Below are 18339 nucleotides of genomic sequence, written 5' to 3' on the forward strand. Positions count from 1 at the left end.
CTGCCCAAGGCAATCTACAGATTCAATGCAATCCTTATCAAATTACCAAGGACATTTTTCACAGAACTCGAACAAAATATTTTAAAATTTATCTGGAAGCACAAAAAAACCAGAAAAGCCAAAGATATCCTGAAAAAGAAAAAGGGAGCTGGAGGAATCAGGCTCCCTGACTTCAGACTATACTACAAAGCAACAATCATCAAAACTGTATGGTACTGGCACAAAGACAGCCCAGGAGTTCCCATCGTGGCTCAGTGGTTAACGAATCAACTAGGAACCATGAGGTTGCAGGTTTGATCCCTGGCCTTGCTCAGTGGGTTAAGGATCCAGCATTGCCATGAGCTGTGGTGTAGGTTGCACATGCAGCTCGGATCCCTCATTGCTGTGGCTCTGGCATAGGCCAGTGGCTACGGCTCCGATTAGACTCCTAACCTGGGAACCTCCATATGCCGTGGATGTGGCCCTAGAAAAAGGCAAAAAGACAAAAAAAACAAAAGCCCAGAATTAAACCCACACACCTACAGCCAACTAATCTATGACAAAGGAGGCAAGAATATACAATGCAGAAAAGACAGCCTGTTCAATAAGTGGTGTTGGGAAAACTGGACAGCCACATGGAAAAGAATGAAATTAGAACACTCCCTAACACCATACACAAAAATAAATGCAAAATGGATTAAAGACCCAGATATAAGACCAGACATTATAAAACTCTTAGAGGAAAATATAGGCCAAACACTCTCTGACATAAACGACAGCAACATCTTCTCAGATCCTCTTAGAGTAATGACAGTAAAAACAAAAATAAACAAATGGGACCTAATTAAACTTAAAAGTTTCTGCACAGCAAAGGAAACCCTAAACAAAACAAAAAGACAACCCACAGAATGGGAGAAAATCTTTGCAAATGAATCGACTGACAAGGGATTAACCTCCAAAATTTATAAACACCTTCTGCAGCTCAATACCAAAAAACCAAACAACTCCATCAAAAAATGGGCAGAAGATCTAAACAGATAATTCTCCAAAGAAGACCTACAGATGGCCAAAAAACACATGAAAAGATGTTCAACATCACTCATGATTAGAGAAATGCAAATCAAAACCACTATGAGGTTCCACCTTACACCGGCCAGAATGGCCATCATCAAAAAGTCTACAAACAATAAGTGCTGGAGACGGTGTGAAGAAAAAGGAACCCTATTACACTCTTGGTGGGATTGCAAATTGGTGCAACCCCTGTGGAAAACAGTATGGAGATTCCTCAGAAAACTAAAAATAGAACTCCATTTGATCCAGCAATCCCACTCCTGGGCATCTATCCAGAGAAAACCATGACTCGAAAAGACACAGGTACTCCAATGTTCACTGCAGCACTATTTGCAATAGCCAAGACATGGAAACAACCTAAATGTCCATTGACAGAAGAGTGGATCAAGAAGATGTGGTGCATATACACAATGGATTATTACTCAGCCATTAAAAGGAAAAAAATAATGGTATTTTTAGCAACATGGGTGGACCTTGAAATTATCATGCTGAGTGAAGTCAGTCATACAATGAGACACCAACATCAAATGCTTTCACTGACATGTGGAATCTAAAAAAAGGACAGAATGAACTTCTTTGCAAAACAGATACTGACTCACAGACTTTGAAATACTTATGGTTTCCAAATGAGACAGTTTGGGGGGTGGGGGAATGCGCTGGGGTTGTGGGATGGAAATCCTATAAAATTGGATTGTGATGATCATTGTACAACTATAATATAATAAATTCATTGAGTAATAAAAAATAAAAAATAAATTTTAAAAAATGAATCAAAGGACTGACAAATCAGTAAGGAATACTGACAGATCAAACAAATACAAGTGAAGGCTGGAATCCACAGAGCAAGCAAAGCTTTGAGGGTGGGCAGCGAGGGCATCTGCAAAACTCAGCAAGCTGGAGTTCTCCCCATCCCCCCAAGGCAGGAAGTCTCTTGGGAGGGCCTTCCAGAATAAAGCTGGGCCGCAAAGGGTCAGATCTTAATGGAAAGAAGGCCACACAAAAAACAGCCCATATCAAATCTTGGCACCAAAGAGAGCAGTGTAAAATCCCCCTGAGAATCCAAACCATTAGATGGCCCCAACTGGACCAGAGCCCAAATTCGCACACTATAAAAGATACAGTTCAGGGAGTTTTCCTGTGGCTCAGCGCATTAAGGATATCGCATTGTCACTGCAGCCACTCAGGTTTCTGCTGTGGCACAGGTTTGATCCCTGGCCCAGGAATGTCCACATTTTTAGGCATGGCCAAAAAAATTTAAAAAAATGAACTTATCTATGAAACAGAAAGAGACTCAGACATAGAGAACAAACTTGTGGTTGCCAAGTGGGAGGGGTGTTGGGGAAGGATGGATTGGGAGTTTAGGATTAGCAGATGCAAATTATTATATATAGAATGGACAAACAATGAGGTCCTGCTGTATAGCACAGGGAACTATATTCAGTATCCTGTAAGAAACCATAATGGAACAGAATGTGAAAAAGATGTGTATGTACATATAGAACCGAATCACTCTGCTGTACAGCAGAAATTAACACATAATTGTAAATCAACTATACTTCAATAGAATAAATTTATTTATTTTATTTATTTATTTATTGTCTTTTTGCCTTTTCTAGAGCCACTCCCGCAGCATATGGAGGTTCCCAGGCTAGGGGTCCAATTGGAGCTGTAGCCGCTGGCCTACACCAGAGCTACAGCAACACGGGATCCGAGCTGCATCTGCGACCTACACCACAGCTCACGGCAACACCAGATCCTTAACCCACTGAGCAAGGCCAGGGATCAAACCTGCAACCTCATGGTTCCTAGTTGGATTCGTTAACCACTGAGCCATGATGGGAACTCCAACAGAATAAATTTAAAATAAATGAATAAATAAAAATAAAATAAAATTATAGAAAAGCAAAGGGCCAAAGTCTTACCAGATACCCAGAACTGTTACATAAAAATTTAGAAATTAAGTCAGCGTGAGGCTGGCACACAGACAGAGAACAGATAGTAAAGAGCCCAGAAATAAACCCCATACATCTGTGGACACTTGATGTATGATAATGGTTACTGGTGGCCATAGCCAAATGAAAGAGAGGTCTTTTTTTCAATATATAGTACTGGGACAATCTGATGTGCTTATTTTTAAAATGAAAAATAAATAAGCTCTTTATCTCACACCATATATAAAATTAACTATAAACAGATTAAAGACATTAATGTAAAAGGCAAAATCATAAGATGTTTGGAAGACAATATATGAGGGACTATCTTTATAAATGCAAAGTAGGAAGGAAGTTTTTTCTTTTTCTTTTTTAGGGCACACCAGCAGCATGTGGAGGTTCCCAGGTTAGGGGCTGAATAGGAGCTGTAGCTGCCAGCCTACACCACAGCCACAGCAACACAGACTATGAGCAGCACCTGCGACCTACACCACAGCTCACGGCAACACCAGATCCTTAACCCACTGAGCGAGGCCAGGGACTGAACTTGCATCCTCATGGATACTAGTCAGATTTTGTTTCCACTGAGCCATAATGGGAACTCCAGGAAGGAAGTTCTTAAAAAAAAAAGTGCCAACTATATATTGAAAAAAATTGATACATGACATTAAAATTAAGAATTTCTATTCATTAAAAAAAAAAAAAAAACCCTAAAATGACAAGCCACAAACTGGAAGTGGGTGGTTACAACATCTATGATGGATTAGTATCAAAACAAAAAACAAGGAGATCCCGTCGTGGCTCGGCAGTTAACAAACCCGACTAGCACCCAAAAGGACTCGGGCTCGATCCCTGGCCTTGCTCCGTGGGTTAAGGATCCCGCATCGCCATGAGCTGTGGTGTAGGTTGAAGACTTGGTTCGGATCCTGAATTGCTGTGGCTCTGGTGTAGGCCACAGCTCCTACTGGACACCTAGCCTGGGAACTCCATGTGCCTCAGGTGCAGCCCTAAAAAGGAAAAAACAAACAAACAAACAGGGAAAAAGGTCTACATGTAATAAAAAAGACAAACAGGAGTTCCCACTGTGCAGGAGAAATGAATCTGACTAGTAACCATGAGGTTTCAGGTTTGATCCCTGGTCTCACTCAGTGGGTTAAGGATCTGGCGTTGCCGTGAGCTGTGGTATAGGTCACAGATGTGGTTCGACTCGGATCCTGCATTGTGTGGCTGTGGTGTAGGCCAGCAGCTGTAGCTCAGATTTGACCCCCAGCCTGGGAACCTCCCTATGCCACAAGCAGCCCTAAAAAGCGGGGGGAAAAAAAAAAAAAAAGACAAACAGTGCAATACAAAAGTGAACTAAGGCAGCTCCCACTGTGGTGCAACGGGATCAGCAGTGTCTATGGAGCACTAGGATGCAGGTTCGATCCCTAGCCGGGCACAGTGGGTTAAGGATCTAGCATTGCCACAGCTGTGGCATATGTCATAACTGCGGCTTGGGTCTACTCCCTGGCCCGGGAACTCCATATGCCACCAGGCAGCCAAAAAAAGAAAAAAGAACTAAAGATTTAAGCAGTTGTTTCATAGAAGCTGAAACCTGAATGATCAATTAGGTCCAACCCACTAAGATGGTCAACCCACTAATAAACATGAATGCAAATCAAAACCATGTGAAGTATCACAGAACTTCCATCAGATTAGTAAAAAATTTTAAATTTGATAATACCATTGTTTGGAGGATATGAAGCAAACAGAATTGTCAGCTGAAGTGTGAACTGGGGAAACCACTTTGGAGCCAGTTTGGTATTATATGGTGAAAGTGAAGATGCAGACACCCTGTGATTCAGGGAAGTAGCCTGGAGAGGCTATAACCGGGGGCCCCAGGGGGGGTCACTGCAGCACTGTCTGTCTCAGCAAAACACTGGAAACGAAGCAAAGGTCCCCCAACAATAGAAAGGATAAATAAATGCTCGTACAATGGAACACTATTCATCAGTGAAAATGAAATACACCTATACACAACATGGATTACTCTCAAGAATCTATGTTAAGTAAGAAACTTAAATCATTGAAAACAAAATGATTTGTGAAGCTCAAAAACAAACAAAATTAAACAATACATTGTTTAGCAATACAAACACATGTGGTAAAACTATAATGAAAAGCAAGAGAAGGATAAAAACCAAATTCAGTGCTCACTTGGGGCAGGAATGGGACAGGATACGGGGAGGGCCGCTCCAAAGGTAACAGTAACATTCAGTTTTATAAATTGGGTGACAGGTACAGGAGCCTTCCTTACAGCCTTATCTTTGATTCCACACATATTCTTTTGTATGTACTCAGTATTTAAGAAAACAATTTACAAAAGTACACAATGTTCCTTCTGACTTTAAACAATGAAGCATTAACCTGGACAGTTGACGGAGTTACAGTAAACCAGGAAAGTCCCTGACAGGGGCCCTCGAGGCCCTGAGACTACAGAAATGAGATGTGCTTCACCAACCTCGCTTCTGAGCTGCAGAGAGACAACTTCCCACTGGGCCCTGGAGCCTTCCATTTAGGACAGGAAAGTTACTGCCGAGACTACCCGCCCGTGCAGGAAGCGGTGCGGGTGGGGTAGGGAGAACAGGTTCTACTTGCCTGTTTAAGACCAGAAGCTGAACAGACTTCTGACGTGACAATGAACCCACCCAGCCTGTTTTCCGGTCCAGACCCTACTCTGGGCTGGAATCGGCACCTCTGCAGACTGCCGTTTAGACATGAGTGAACAACTCTCTATTCTAACCATGCCCTTTGCTTCCCCTCCCTTGTAGCTCAAGGCTCAACTCTCCAATTTACCACAAGCGGGTCTGAGTCTAAAAGCCCATGCCCTGGTTTTCTGTTTATCTGTGACCACACTACTGAGGTCAACCTTAACTGGCCCTTGGACTCTAGAGGTACTGATATCCACGAGGACCTTAAGAGTGCCAGACTCCGATGCCAGCACTCAGGCACACACATCTGCAGCACATGCTGAAATCAGTCGGTGCTAAAATGCTTACTCTTTATGACTGCCACTACTCCAATCATTTAAAAACAGGGCCAGCAAAAGAAGGAGAGTACGGTCTCCACAATATGCTTTGTGGGGGAGTTCCCTTGTGGCTCAGTGGTTAAGGATCCCAACTAGGATACATGAGGTTGCGAGTTCGATCCCTGGCCTTGTTCAGTGGGTTAAGGATCTGGCGTTGCCATGAGCTGTGGTGTAGGCCGACAGCTGCGGCTCAGATCTGGCATTGCTGTGGCTATGGTGTAGCTCCAATTAGACCCCCTGGCCTGGAAACCTCTATATGGCTCAGGTGCGGCCCTAAAAAGCCAGAAAAAAAAAAATGCTTTGTGGGTAAAATGTATTGGGAATTTTTCGTTTCCTCTAAGGCTGGGATCCCTCCCTTTTGTGGTGTCTGTCACCCTGCCAGACACCATGTCTGCCAACCTCCGTGTCACCCATACGGCACCATCCTTGGGGGAATTCCAGGACGGTAGAGAGTGGCCCACCGGATCTTTTTTGGTGGCAAACTGTTAAACCTGAAGCCCTGCCCACAGAAGATGCCCCAAAACGGAGGGCTCAGTATATGTGCAACAAAATCAGGCCATTCAACTCTTAAAAATGACGGCCCCCATCTACACGTTCAGACGTGCATTGGCGCAGAAGAGCCGCAAAGGACACACAGGTGCTGTTAGCAGTTATCTGGGAGGGGCCCACGTCAGGTGAGGGAGGGTGACTTACTCTCCGCAGCACTTTCTCTAGAACCTTCTGACTTCTGCACCTCGTGCATGTATCCCTATTTTTTTCTGCCTCCTGCATATTTTCTTTCCTGACCTTCTGAAGGGCCATCCTCTCCTAAGACACACACAATAACGTTAGTTACCAATTAAGGAATCAAGGACTTGGCTAAGCATTTTCTGGGTTACCTCATTAACAATTCCACCCAGTAAAGTTAGTGTGAGGCATCATTACCCCCAGGAAATGGAGGTGCAGAGAGATCAAGCACTTTGCCCAAAGGTACACGGCTAGTAAGTACAGAACCAAGGTGGTCCTCTCTTCCGGCAACAGCAAGCCAAACCCTCATCACGCTGGAGGACCTCCAGCCTGATCATCCATTCATCCAACAACATTTACTGAGCACCAGCTACGTGCCAGAAAGTGACCCACATGGTGAGAATACCAGGAGAAACAAGACCTGTCCCCAATGGTGGCACCACAGGGAGACAGGCAAGGAGAACCATGACCATCACAGGGGGGAAGCATGAATTGTGAGACCTGTGCAAGATGCTAAGAAATCACAGGGAGGGGCTCCAAACTCAGCTGTGGTGGCAGAGGGCTGGGCAGGGCTGGCAAAAGGCTTCCCAGAAGCATCCGAGATTGAAGGAATTAAAAAGGCAGAGAGAATCCTTCCCTTCCCAAAGGACCCCTAGGCACAATTCTATGAAGTAGATACTGTTACCCCTATTTTACAGATGAGGAAACTGAGGTGTAGCAATGAAGTAACTGGCCCTCAGGACAAAGAGCCACTAACCAGGGAAGAAGACATTCATACCTGACTCCAGAGTCTCTGCAGCCTCTATCCAAAGGGAGCTTTACGGTTACCAATCCAAAACATGTCATGTAGGAGTTCCCGTCGTGGCTCAGCAATTAACGAACCCGACTAGTATCCATGAAGATTCAGGTTCAATCCCTGGCCTTGTTCAGTGGGTTATGGATCCAGCGTGGTTGTGGCTGTGGCTCCAACTGGACCCCTAGCCTGGAAACCTTCATTTGCTGTGGGTGTGGCCCTAAAAAAAAAAAAAAAAAAAAAAAAAAGCCAAAACATGTCATGTACTCAAAGTCTTTACCCCCTCAGTAGAACCTTCCAACGACAGTCATCCTCTGGCCCTCTGTGCACCACACTTTTTTTCACTCTCATTTCTTTGGCCATCACATGCAGTAGCTTGATGTGACCAGGGACTGAACCCAGGCCGAAGAGGGGAAAGCACCAAATCCTAACCACTAGACCACCAGGAACTCCCACACCACGCCTTTCTGAACAGACTCTATGGTGTTTCTTTCACTGTATTGTGATTATCTGTACGGCTAAGAGCTCCTTGCTCCTGGGATCCAGTCTCACTCACCTCCACATCCGCAGCCCCCATCACAGTGTTCGACATGTTCGCACAGAAAACACTGACTGCATAAACAAACCTGGACTCCTTGGGCCCAAGCAACACAAACTATCCAAGGCCAGAACAGCCTGCCTTGGGGAGCCAGGCCCCGCCCTCTTTCACCAACGCAGTGGACCTTCCCCCAGGCTGAGTCCAACCCCCAAGCCAGCAAGCCAGTCACGCTGGGGAGAAAGCAGGTTCTCTCAGCCGGCTTTCCCTCCAGCATTGGAACAGTGGTGATTCCTTCTTTGGTTGTACACCAGATGTTTATGTTTGGGGACATGTTGTACAAAAATATGTATTTTTAAACATTAGACCCTTAAAAGGAACGAGTATGTGCTCCCCACTCTGTCTTCCCCTTTCTGCCAGATGGAGTGTATATATGATGGCAGGAGCTAGAGCAGCCAGCTTAGTCCATGAAGATGGAAGCCTGGGAGAGCCACATGATCAATGGAACCCCGTTCCTGGATGACTTCACGGAACAGAGTGAGCTGCCCTAGAAGCTCGGGGCTGCCTACTTCCAAACTTAAGGGGCGGAGTAAACCTCTATTTCCTTCCAGCCACTGTACTTTGGGATTGCTTTGTTAGCACATTTTAGATTTTACTTAACTAAAACAAGGTGTGAACAATGCCCAGGGATCAACCTAGCCTGATCTTTGTTGGTAAAACGACAATATTACCAACCATCTCCCAACCAAATTAACTAGGATTTTGTCATTACTATTTTAAAGAAAAAGCTATCTTAAAAGGGTGATTTGAATCTCGCTGAGCCTAGAGAAGGACAAAATGACCTCCTGGTTTGTTTCACCTTTGAGTATTACAGACATACCTCAGATTTCCAAGTAGCCCAGGCTACTCTTTTCTGGCAGTTTAGCGTAAACTCCAGCTTGACTCTCCTCCTCCAGCTCATTACCTAAATTAAAGACCAAGTGGAAAAATCTGATGAGAACCTGTAGGGTACCTGCTCCCTAAGACATGTCCTTTCATTCATCCATCAAATAAAGGCAAATGCAGAGCACTGTGCAGAGCCTGGCACAAAGTAATCGCTCAATAAATGTTAAATTGGATTGTTACTGCCTGCTGCATGCCAGTCACTGTGCAAGACCTGGAACACAAAGATGAATGAAACCCATCCCAATCCCTCCACTCAGGAAGGCCTGCTGACCGAAAGACATAACACAAGGTTGATAAGCAAAAGCCCAAGTATTATTATAGCATGGGCATTCCTCTGGCATGCCTCAGACACTGTGCTTCCCATTCCAGATCCTAACCCTAGTTGACGAATCCCTTCCCACGACTTTAGTGACCTTTGATGGATGACAACTGCTAGATCACCTCTGGACAGCTCCACTTGAATGTGTTACAGACACCTACTTGTACCAATGTTCAAAACGAAATTTATCTTCTCTCCTCAAACCTGCTCCCCATCCTGTTCCCTGTCCCACTGAGCAGCTTCACCACCTACCAGTCAAAAACTTGGAGTCAGCCCTCACCCCACCCCCCATCTCTAATACACTCATCTAAGTAATAAACAACTTGGTCAAGTCTACCGCAAAAACAACTCTCTCCACCTTCTGCCTCTTTTCTAACGCAAGGCCACTCTCATTTATCACCAGGATAGTTCTAGTAGCCTCTCAATTGGCCTCCAGGCCCACTCCCTTCAATATATTCTTCACATAGCTAGAGTGGATACATCTAAAATCAGATTCTTTTTTTTTTTTTGCTTTTTAGGGCCACACTGGGGGCACATGGAACTTCCCAGGCTAGCTAGGGGTCGAATTGGAGCCATAGCTGCTGGCCACAGCCACTTGGGATCTGAGCTGCATCTGCAACCCACATCACAGCTCATGGCAATACCGGATCCCTGACCCACTGAGCAAGGCCAGGGATCAAACCTGCAACCTCATGAATACTAGTTTGATTCGTCTGCACTTTGCCACAAAGGGAACCCCTAATTCTTTTATTTATTTATTTATTTATTTATTTTTTTGCTGCACCCTTCGGATGTGGAAGTTCCCAGGATAGGGACTGAACCCACACCACAGCAGCAACTCAAGCTGCTGCAGTGACAACACTGGATCCTTAACTCACTGTGCCACAAGGGAACTCCTAAAATCAGATTCTTAGATGCCCTTCCATTAATCTTAAAATTTCAAGCCCACAGCTAGGTTTAAAAGGCCTCCTGGGACCAGACCACAGACTGCTTCTTTAGTCTTACCTTTCATCTCTGTCTCTAGGCAGAGAACTTAATTATCACAGTGCTCCCCTAGCTTGCTCACCAGTTCTCTCTTCAACTGAGAGTACTCTCCCCCTTTCCTGCCTGCACTCCCCAAGCATTCTTCGGGTCTCGGCTTCCTGGGGGCAGAAACCTCCCTGGATTCACCTAGACTGAGTGAGGTGCCTCCTCTACTCAGTGTTTCCAAAGCAAGAACGTCTCTGCTTTTCTTCCGTTGTATTAGAATTGCCTACGCATCTCTGTGTCACCCACATGAGCCTCTGAGCTCTGGGGGATGATGGTGATCTGAAAAATAACGGCCAAGAACACATAGAGCATTTGCTTTGTGCCAGGAAGCGGTCTCAGCACTTTATACCTATTACCTCATTTAATCTTTATAAGCATTTTAGAAGGCAGAGCTTACTCTCATCTCTGCTTTAAAGATGAGAAAACCGAGGCGGAGAGCAAGAAACTACCGTGTCCCAGGACACAGTTGGCAAGCACAGAGTTAGCATTCAAACCCCAGGTGCCGGGCTCCACAGTTAACACTTTTTAACCACTACTCGAGACTAGATCACTTGCTCTAGCCTCACAACCACCGTCAGGAGAACGAATGAATGAATGAAATAATCTTGTGAGGGGCAGTGGCGACCTCCTGCTCAGCCAGCTCCTCCTAGGCCCTTGTGCCCTTCCGCCCCGCCTGCCAAAGTGAGCTGCCCCCACACCCCCTCACCTCGCGGCAGAACGCCCACCCGCCGCGGCGCGCGGGGTCAAGGGGCGGTGACAGCCGAGCGGCGGGGGCGGAGATGCTACCAGCTGGGGTGTCACCTAGCCTAGAGGCAACTCGCGCTCCCTTCTCCGGGACTGAGGGTCCAGTACGCCTGCCCATTCCCTGCCCGCCTGCCAGGCTGCGCCCCCCCCCGCCCATGTGCCCTGCACCATCCTGCCCTGCGGGGTCTCCTCAGTCCAGATTCCCTTCCCAGTCCACTTTCCTCCCCTCCCCCCACACAACCGTCCCCAGCGTCCTGTCGCGCCCCAACCTCCGCCGCCTCCACCCGACTCCTGAGACTCCCCCGGCCCCGGGTGCTTGCTGACCCTCACCTGCCATGTCCCGGACCCCACCACAGAGGGAGGTGCATCACGGCCGCGAGAAGGCCGGGGACGGCACTTCAGAGCAGACAAAGGGCGCCGCCATGTTAGAGTCGGGCGGAACCGACCTCGCTGGCTTCCCGGCTGCAACTTCCGGCGCATGCGCAGCGGCCGCGCTAGCCGAAGCTCGCAGGCAGCGCAGGCGCGTAGTTATCCAGAAGTTCTGTAATACAGTACTTCGGAGCTTAGAATTGTCCTTATTGTAACTCTTCTTTGGCTTTCTATTCCAAGTATAACAGTAACAGCTTCTATGTGTTCAGCGATTATTGTGTGGCTGGCACTGTGTTAAGCGCCTTGCTGCATTACCTCATTAAATCCTCTTACCAGCATAGGATTTTTTTCTCCCCCTTTTGAACAAGGGAAAACGGAGTCTTAGGGTGAGATGCGCCCGTCCTTCCGCATCTTTCAAGTGGTGGAGCAGAGATGTGAACCTAGTTGTGGCATCAAAGCCGAAGAACCCCGATTATATTTTTCTACTTCTGAGCTAGCAGCCAACCCCGATTATACTTTTCTACTTTTGAGCCCCTTCCCTATCTAGAGGTGGTCCAGGATTAGCCTGGGGGTGAAGAAGGGTGCCAGGAAACAAAACTTTGCCTGCGGACTTGACCAGCCCCTCTGCGGCCTGTTTCCAACTTTTCAGCACCTCCAAGCCTTTGACAGTTCTAACAGTTCCTGGGCTTTCTCCTTTCTTCACTCTGATCCTATTTATTTTTCATGATCTATAATTTTTTTTCAGCATAGCTGGTTTACAGTGTTCTGTCAACTTTCTGCTGTACAGCATGGTGACCCGATTACACATACAGGTAGATTCTTTTTTCTCACATGATCATACTCCATCACAAGTGACCCGACATAGTTCCCAGTGCAATACAGCAAGTGAGCCATAATTTTGACAACACTCTTGCCACAATCCTAAACTCATTTTTGCCCTCTTGTCTTTTTGTCACATGGACTTGGTAAGAGTTTCAGCCTTGGGTGAATCCAACTGCTCCTTTTCCCTTTGCTGGCACCCAAAAAGCCAAACACAAGTGGAGAAGGTACGGAATGGAACAGACTGTTTCCTGCAAATTCATGACTGCCAGCTTTAAGTGGAATTTCAACAGATGTCAGTCTGGCCAATTTACTACTCCCTTCACAATAACTAGAGAAACTAGAAAACTCTGCAGTACTTGACTTCACCCTTTCATTATAGGAAAGTAGTAGCAAATCTGATAGTTCTCCCAATACTAAGCATGCAAATCTACTTCTGAGTCCATCTGTGTTGGATATAGTTAATGGAGACTCAGTATCCATTCCTTCCAGAAATTAAAAGAGTTAAAATTTTAGGGTTTTCTTGGTGGCTCAGTGGGTTAAGTATCCAGCGTTGTCACTGCTGTGGCATGGGTTCGACCCCTGGCCCTGGGAACTTCCATGTGCCATGCGTGGGGCAAAAAAAGTTAGGATTTTATTTCCCAGACTCAGCAGCAGTTAAATTCCCAGATACAGATGGGTTCTTAACAGTAGTTAAGATTTGGAAGGTGGAAGAGAAGGAGTAGCCATTGGCCTGCTGATGTTAGCTGATTTCTACTGGCAAGAAAGATCACGCAAATGTGGGGGGTTACGGCAGTGCGTCGGGGCCAGTCTCCAGCTTCATGAGTGTTCAGAAGCATCTGTCAGATGCTCTGAATGGGAGAACTCGGCGTCCTACTGCCTGGGAACCAGCTTCTCGTCCCACATCTAGATCCATGGAGCCCTGCTGTGGTGACATGTTCTTGAATGCAATAATCCCAGTGTTGGCCTCCATTCTCTATCTTCCTGATTGTTCCAGAAGCCATAGCTCCTAATTGGTGAGATCTATGGTATTCTAGGTGTCAGAAGTACTAGGAGCCTAGTCTAGACACCATTCTTTGAGCCCCTGCAGTAATGTTGTGGGGCTCTTTTGTTTTGGTTTTTTTTTTTTTTTTTTTTTTTGCTTTTTAGGGCCGCACCTGTGGCATATGGGGGTCGAATCGGAGCTGCAGCTGCTGGCCTATGCCACAGCCACAGCAACGCCAGATCCGAGCCGTGTCTGCAACCTACACCACAGCTCATGGCAGCCCCAGATCCCCAACCCACTGAGTGAGGCCAGGGATCGAACCTTCATCCTCATGGATACTGGTCAGATTTGTTTTCGCTAAGCCACGATGGGAACTCCTCCTTGCAGTAATTTTATAACACCTAATTCTCTGTATTAAATCCATTTCTAGTTAAAATAATCCTAGAAACAACATGAGGGATCCTCGCAGCGATGGAAATATTCTGTACCTTGATTGCATCAATGTAAATATCCTGGTTGGGAAATTGTACTGTAGTTTCACAAGATGTTACCATTGGGGAAAACCGGGTAAAGGAAGGGGCGGGGAGGTGGAATTGCTCTGTATTGTTTCTTACAGTTGTACGTGAACCTACATTATTTCAAAATAAACAGGTTAATTAAAGAGAAACTCTAGGAGTTCTTTTGTGGCACAGTGGGATGAGGATTTGATGTTGTCACTGTGGTGGCGCGGGTCCGATCCCTGGCCTGGAAACATCCCCATGCCCTCGGGCATGGCCAAAAAAAAAAAAAAAAAAAAAAATGAGAAAGTCTGGGAGTTCCTTGGTGGCTCATCAGGTTAAGGATCCAGCACTGTCACTGCTGTGGCTTGGATCCAGTGCTGTGGCGCTGGTTTGATCTCTGGGAAGCTAGAAGGACTGTGTGGTGGGCTGGCTATACTGACACTGAAGATTTTCAAAAAAGAAATATATAGGATTTAAATTCTCTCTCAGGACAGCCAGAGAACCAGAGGCTACTCTACACTACTCTAAATATGTTTTCTTATTTCTTGTAGCCACAGGGCTTGTGTAGCTGAAAACTGGACAGAGCTGATCCTGTGGGTTGCTAAATTGTAATGTAATTGCCATATAAGTTGCAATATAATTGCAGTACAATTGCAGCTGGCCAGGTGTGTTGAATGGGAACAAATGGCACTTAGGAATCAAAATGGAATGTTTGGGTGGATGCAGATGACTGAGTTCCCTGAGTTCCAAAACTCAATGGAATTCCTTTGTCGACAGAAGCAGCCCCTCCTTCCATCTAATCAGGTCAATCCTGCTTCCCCCTGAGAGCAGGTAATAACTCATATGAGGAAGTTATTTTGCAACAAGATGCTGGTTCCTCTAAGAGACCACTCCATCACACTTTATGTGTCACCAGACCTATAAACAGAGTCCAGTTCCAAAATGCCCCAGGGAACTAGAACACAGTCTGACCATAGAGGTGGCTTATACACAAGACAGGAAAAAGGGAGGAAGGGAGGGAGGAAGGGAAAAGGAAGGAAGGAAGAGTTCCCTTGTGGCTCAGCAGGTTAAGGATCTGGTGTTGTCACTGTTCTGGCTTGGGTTCGATTCCTGACCCAGGAACTTCCAAATGCTGCAGGTGTGGCCAAAGAAAGAAAGAAAAGAAAGGAGAGAGAAGGAGGAAGGAAGAGAAAGAGAGAGAGGGAAGAAGAAAGAGAGAGTCTTAGCTAATAAATAAACTGAAACCTAGGGAATATAGGTGTAACTGGATTCTAAAGGTGCTAGGACTAGGAGTTCCCTTGTGTCTCTGTGGGGTAAGCATCTGGCATTGTCACTGTTGTGGCTCTGATTACAGCTGTGGCGTGGGTTCCATCTTTGCCCTGGGAACTTCTATATATCACAGGCGCAGCCAAAAAAAAAAAAAAAAGTTCCAGGTCTAGGAGGAAGAAAGATTACATTAGATTTAGCTGAATGTATCAACACAATTCCACACTACAGAGATTTTGTTTTCTTTTCTTTTCTTTTCTTTTTTGGCCACTCCTGTTTCATATGGAAGTTTGAGGCCAGATCCTTAACCCACTGTGCCAGGCTGAACTAGCAACACCACAGAGATGAGCTGGATCATTAACCCACTGCACCGCAGCGGGAACTCCGAGAGATTTGGGTGTTTCTGTTTGTATGTTTGCCTTTTTTAGAGCCACACCCACAGCATATGGAAGTTCCCAGGCTCAGGGTCGAATTGGAGCTACAGCTGCCGGCCTACGCCACAGCCACACAAACTCAGGATATCTGAGCTGTGTTGGCAACCTGCACTCCAGCTCCCAACAACACCAGATCCTTAACGCACTGAGTGGGGCCAGGGATCAAATTCACGTCCTCATGGATACTAGTCAGGTTCGTTACAGCTGGGCCACAACAGAAACTCCAGAGTTGGGTGTTTTAATGTTCCTGCTGAGAATGGTTCTAACCGATCAGTTGGTTGAATGAATTCTGGACAGCTATCACGGGGTTGAGATGCCAGAAACTCCTTAGAGACATAGAGAGGAAGAAATCCCCAAATTTGGGCTAGGTAGTTGAGACAGGGCAGGACCTAAATATCCTTGCATTGATTGAGTGAAGGACTGTCTTGCTTGGTTTCTTATTAAGGGCTATTGCTCCAGTGTATTACTAACCAGCTCCTGATTTTCTCTTCCAATCCCCTACCCCTTCGCTGCCCAGACAGGGCCCTTCACCATTTCTGGAGTCTCCAGCCTAAATCTCATCCTCTCCCTACCCTAAAGTCTTCCCAAAGCTCTGTCATTATTCACATGTGGACGTCCTTGCCTTTTCCCAATAAGGAGAATTCTTGAGCTGGTTGGCCAGCTTGTGGCTATAAACTTGAAGCCCTGTAGATAAACTGACAAATGGGGAGTTCCCGTCGTGGCACAGTGGTTAACAAATCCGACTAGGAACCATGAGGTTGAGGGTTCGGTCCCTGCCCTTGCTCAGTGGGTTAAGGGTCCAGCGTTGCCATGAGCTGTGGTGTAGGCTGCAGACTTGGCTCGGATCTCGCGTTGCTGCGGCTCTGGCATAGGCCAGCGGCTACAGCTCCGACTCCACCCCTAGCCTGGGAACCTCCATATGCCGCGAGAGCGGCCCAAGAAATAGCTAAAAAGACAAAAAATAAATAAATAAATAAACTGACAAATACCTATTTATACAATTTAGTTTATCAGTTTGATTACAAACATCTTAAAAATCATGTACTAACAGTGTATTAATTTATAAATGCTACTTTTTTCCCCTCTGCTCACTTGTCATGCATTAGGTTTCTTAACTTCACAGACATTCTTGGCCTGTATCCTTGATATGCATTTTAAAATTCCTTTCCATTTTGAAAACTTTGTAAAGTATATAAGAATAGCTAAAGCAGTATTTTCAAGAGTTCCTGCAGTGGCTCAACAGGATCAGTGGCTTCTCTGGAATGCTGGGACACAGGTTCAACCCCCAGCCCGGCACAGTGGGTTAAGGATCAGGATCCGGTTTTGCTGCAGCTGGATGACCTCTGCTCAAATTGAATTCCTGGTCCAGAAACTCCATATGCCGCAGGGCAGCCAAAAAGAAAAAAATATTTTCGTTACACCTATTACCCAGATTCAATAGTTAACTTTTGCTAAATGTGCTTAAGATAGCCTTACTTTCTTTTTGTTTGTTTTTTTAAAATTTGTTTTGGAGTTCCCATCGTGGTTCAGCAGAAACTAATCCACCTAGTATCCATTGAGGATGCAGGTTTGATCACTGGCTCTGTTCGGTGGGTTAAGGATCCAGTGTTACTGTGAGGCAGCTTGGATCCCGTGTTACTGTGGCTGTGAAGTAGGTCAGCAGCTGCAGCTCCGATTGGACCCCTGGCCTTGGAACTTCCATATGTAGTGGGTGCAGCCCTAAAAAGCATAAATAAATAAAATTTGTTTTGTGTTTTTGACTACTTCCTTACCATGAGGAAGTTCCTGGACTAGGGATTGAACCTGCAGCACAGCAGTGGCAAAGCCAGATCCTTAACTACTAGGCCACCAGGGAACTCCTATGGTTTGTTTTTTTGTTTGTTTGTTTGTTTGTTTTGGTTTGGGTTTTTGTTTTTGTGCGGAGTTTTTTGGTCTTTTTAGGGCCAAACCTGAAGCCTATGGAAGTTCCCAGGCCAGGGATCGAATGGAGCTGTAGCTGCCGGCCTACACCACAGCCACAGCAATGCAGGATCTGAGCTGCATTGACAACCTACATCATAGCTCATGGCAACATGGGATCCTTAGCCGACTGAGCAGGGACAGAGATCGAACCCTCAATCTCATGATTCTAGTCGTATTCGTTAACCACTGAGCCACAACGGGAACTCCTGTAGTCGGATTCTTAACCCAGTGCAGCACAGCAGGAACTCCTAATTTTGTTTTTGTGGGGGTTTTTTGTTTGTTTGTTTGTTTTAGCATATCCTTCCCTCCTTTCTTTTTTTTTTTTTTTTTTTGTCTTTTGTCTTTTTGTTGTTGTTGCTGTTGTTGTTGTTGTTGCTATTTCTTGGGCCGCTCCCGCGGCATATGGAGGTTCCCAGGCTAGGGGTTGAATCGGAGCTACAGCCACCAGCCTACACCAGAGCCACAGCAACGCGGGATCCGAGCCGCTTCTGCAACCTACACCACAGCTCACGGCAACGCCGGATCGTTAACCCACTGAGCAAGGGCAGGGACCGAACCCGCAACCTCATGGTTCCTAGTCGGATTCGCTAACCACTGCGCCACAACGGGAACTCCTTTTTTTTTTTTTTAATTGCCAGCATGTTTTAAAGTAAACCGCAGAAATCGTCATTCCATATTTCAGTATGCAATTCTCTCTCTCTCTCTCTTTTTTTTTTTTTTTTTTTTTTTTTGTCTTAATAGGGCCTCACCTGCAGCATATGGAGGTTCCCAGGCTAGGGGTCGAATTAGATCTAGAGCTGAGCTACAGCTGCCAGCCTACACCACAGCCACAGCAACACGGGATCTGAGCCGCATCTTCGACCTA

At 46.0% G+C, this 18339-nt stretch overlaps 1 protein-coding gene and 1 long non-coding RNA gene across 13 annotated transcripts in view; one reads left to right on the top strand and one right to left on the bottom strand.

The window, feature by feature from the left end:
- Nucleotides 1-11566, bottom strand: part of ZBTB17 (zinc finger and BTB domain containing 17) — a 36641-nt gene extending 25075 nt beyond the window's left edge. For all 12 annotated transcript variants that reach the window (XR_014807118.1, XR_014807120.1, XR_014807117.1 and 9 more), the window contains exons 1-2: nucleotides 11470-11566; nucleotides 8983-9066 (exon numbers count right to left, since the gene is read on the bottom strand). Coding sequence is in view for 1 of the 12 variants with exons in the window: in XM_021095395.2 (XP_020951054.1) it covers nucleotides 8983-9063 (81 nt within the window). In the remaining 11 variants the exon portion in view is untranslated. The remainder of the gene's footprint in view (nucleotides 1-8982; nucleotides 9067-11469) is intronic.
- Nucleotides 2621-7770, top strand: LOC146402577 (uncharacterized). The gene is made up of 2 exons (XR_014807147.1): nucleotides 2621-2689; nucleotides 4177-7770. It is a non-coding gene; the product is annotated as an uncharacterized LOC146402577 (long non-coding RNA).
- Nucleotides 11567-18339: the final 6773 nt, after the last annotated feature.

This window comes from Sus scrofa, chromosome 6, assembly GCF_054392235.1.
Source record: "Sus scrofa isolate SSC_HxYL_T2T_F1_AM1 chromosome 6, Sscrofa_HxYL_maternal_Yorkshire_Landrace_v2.0, whole genome shotgun sequence".
Classification (NCBI taxonomy): domain Eukaryota; kingdom Metazoa; phylum Chordata; class Mammalia; order Artiodactyla; family Suidae; genus Sus; species Sus scrofa.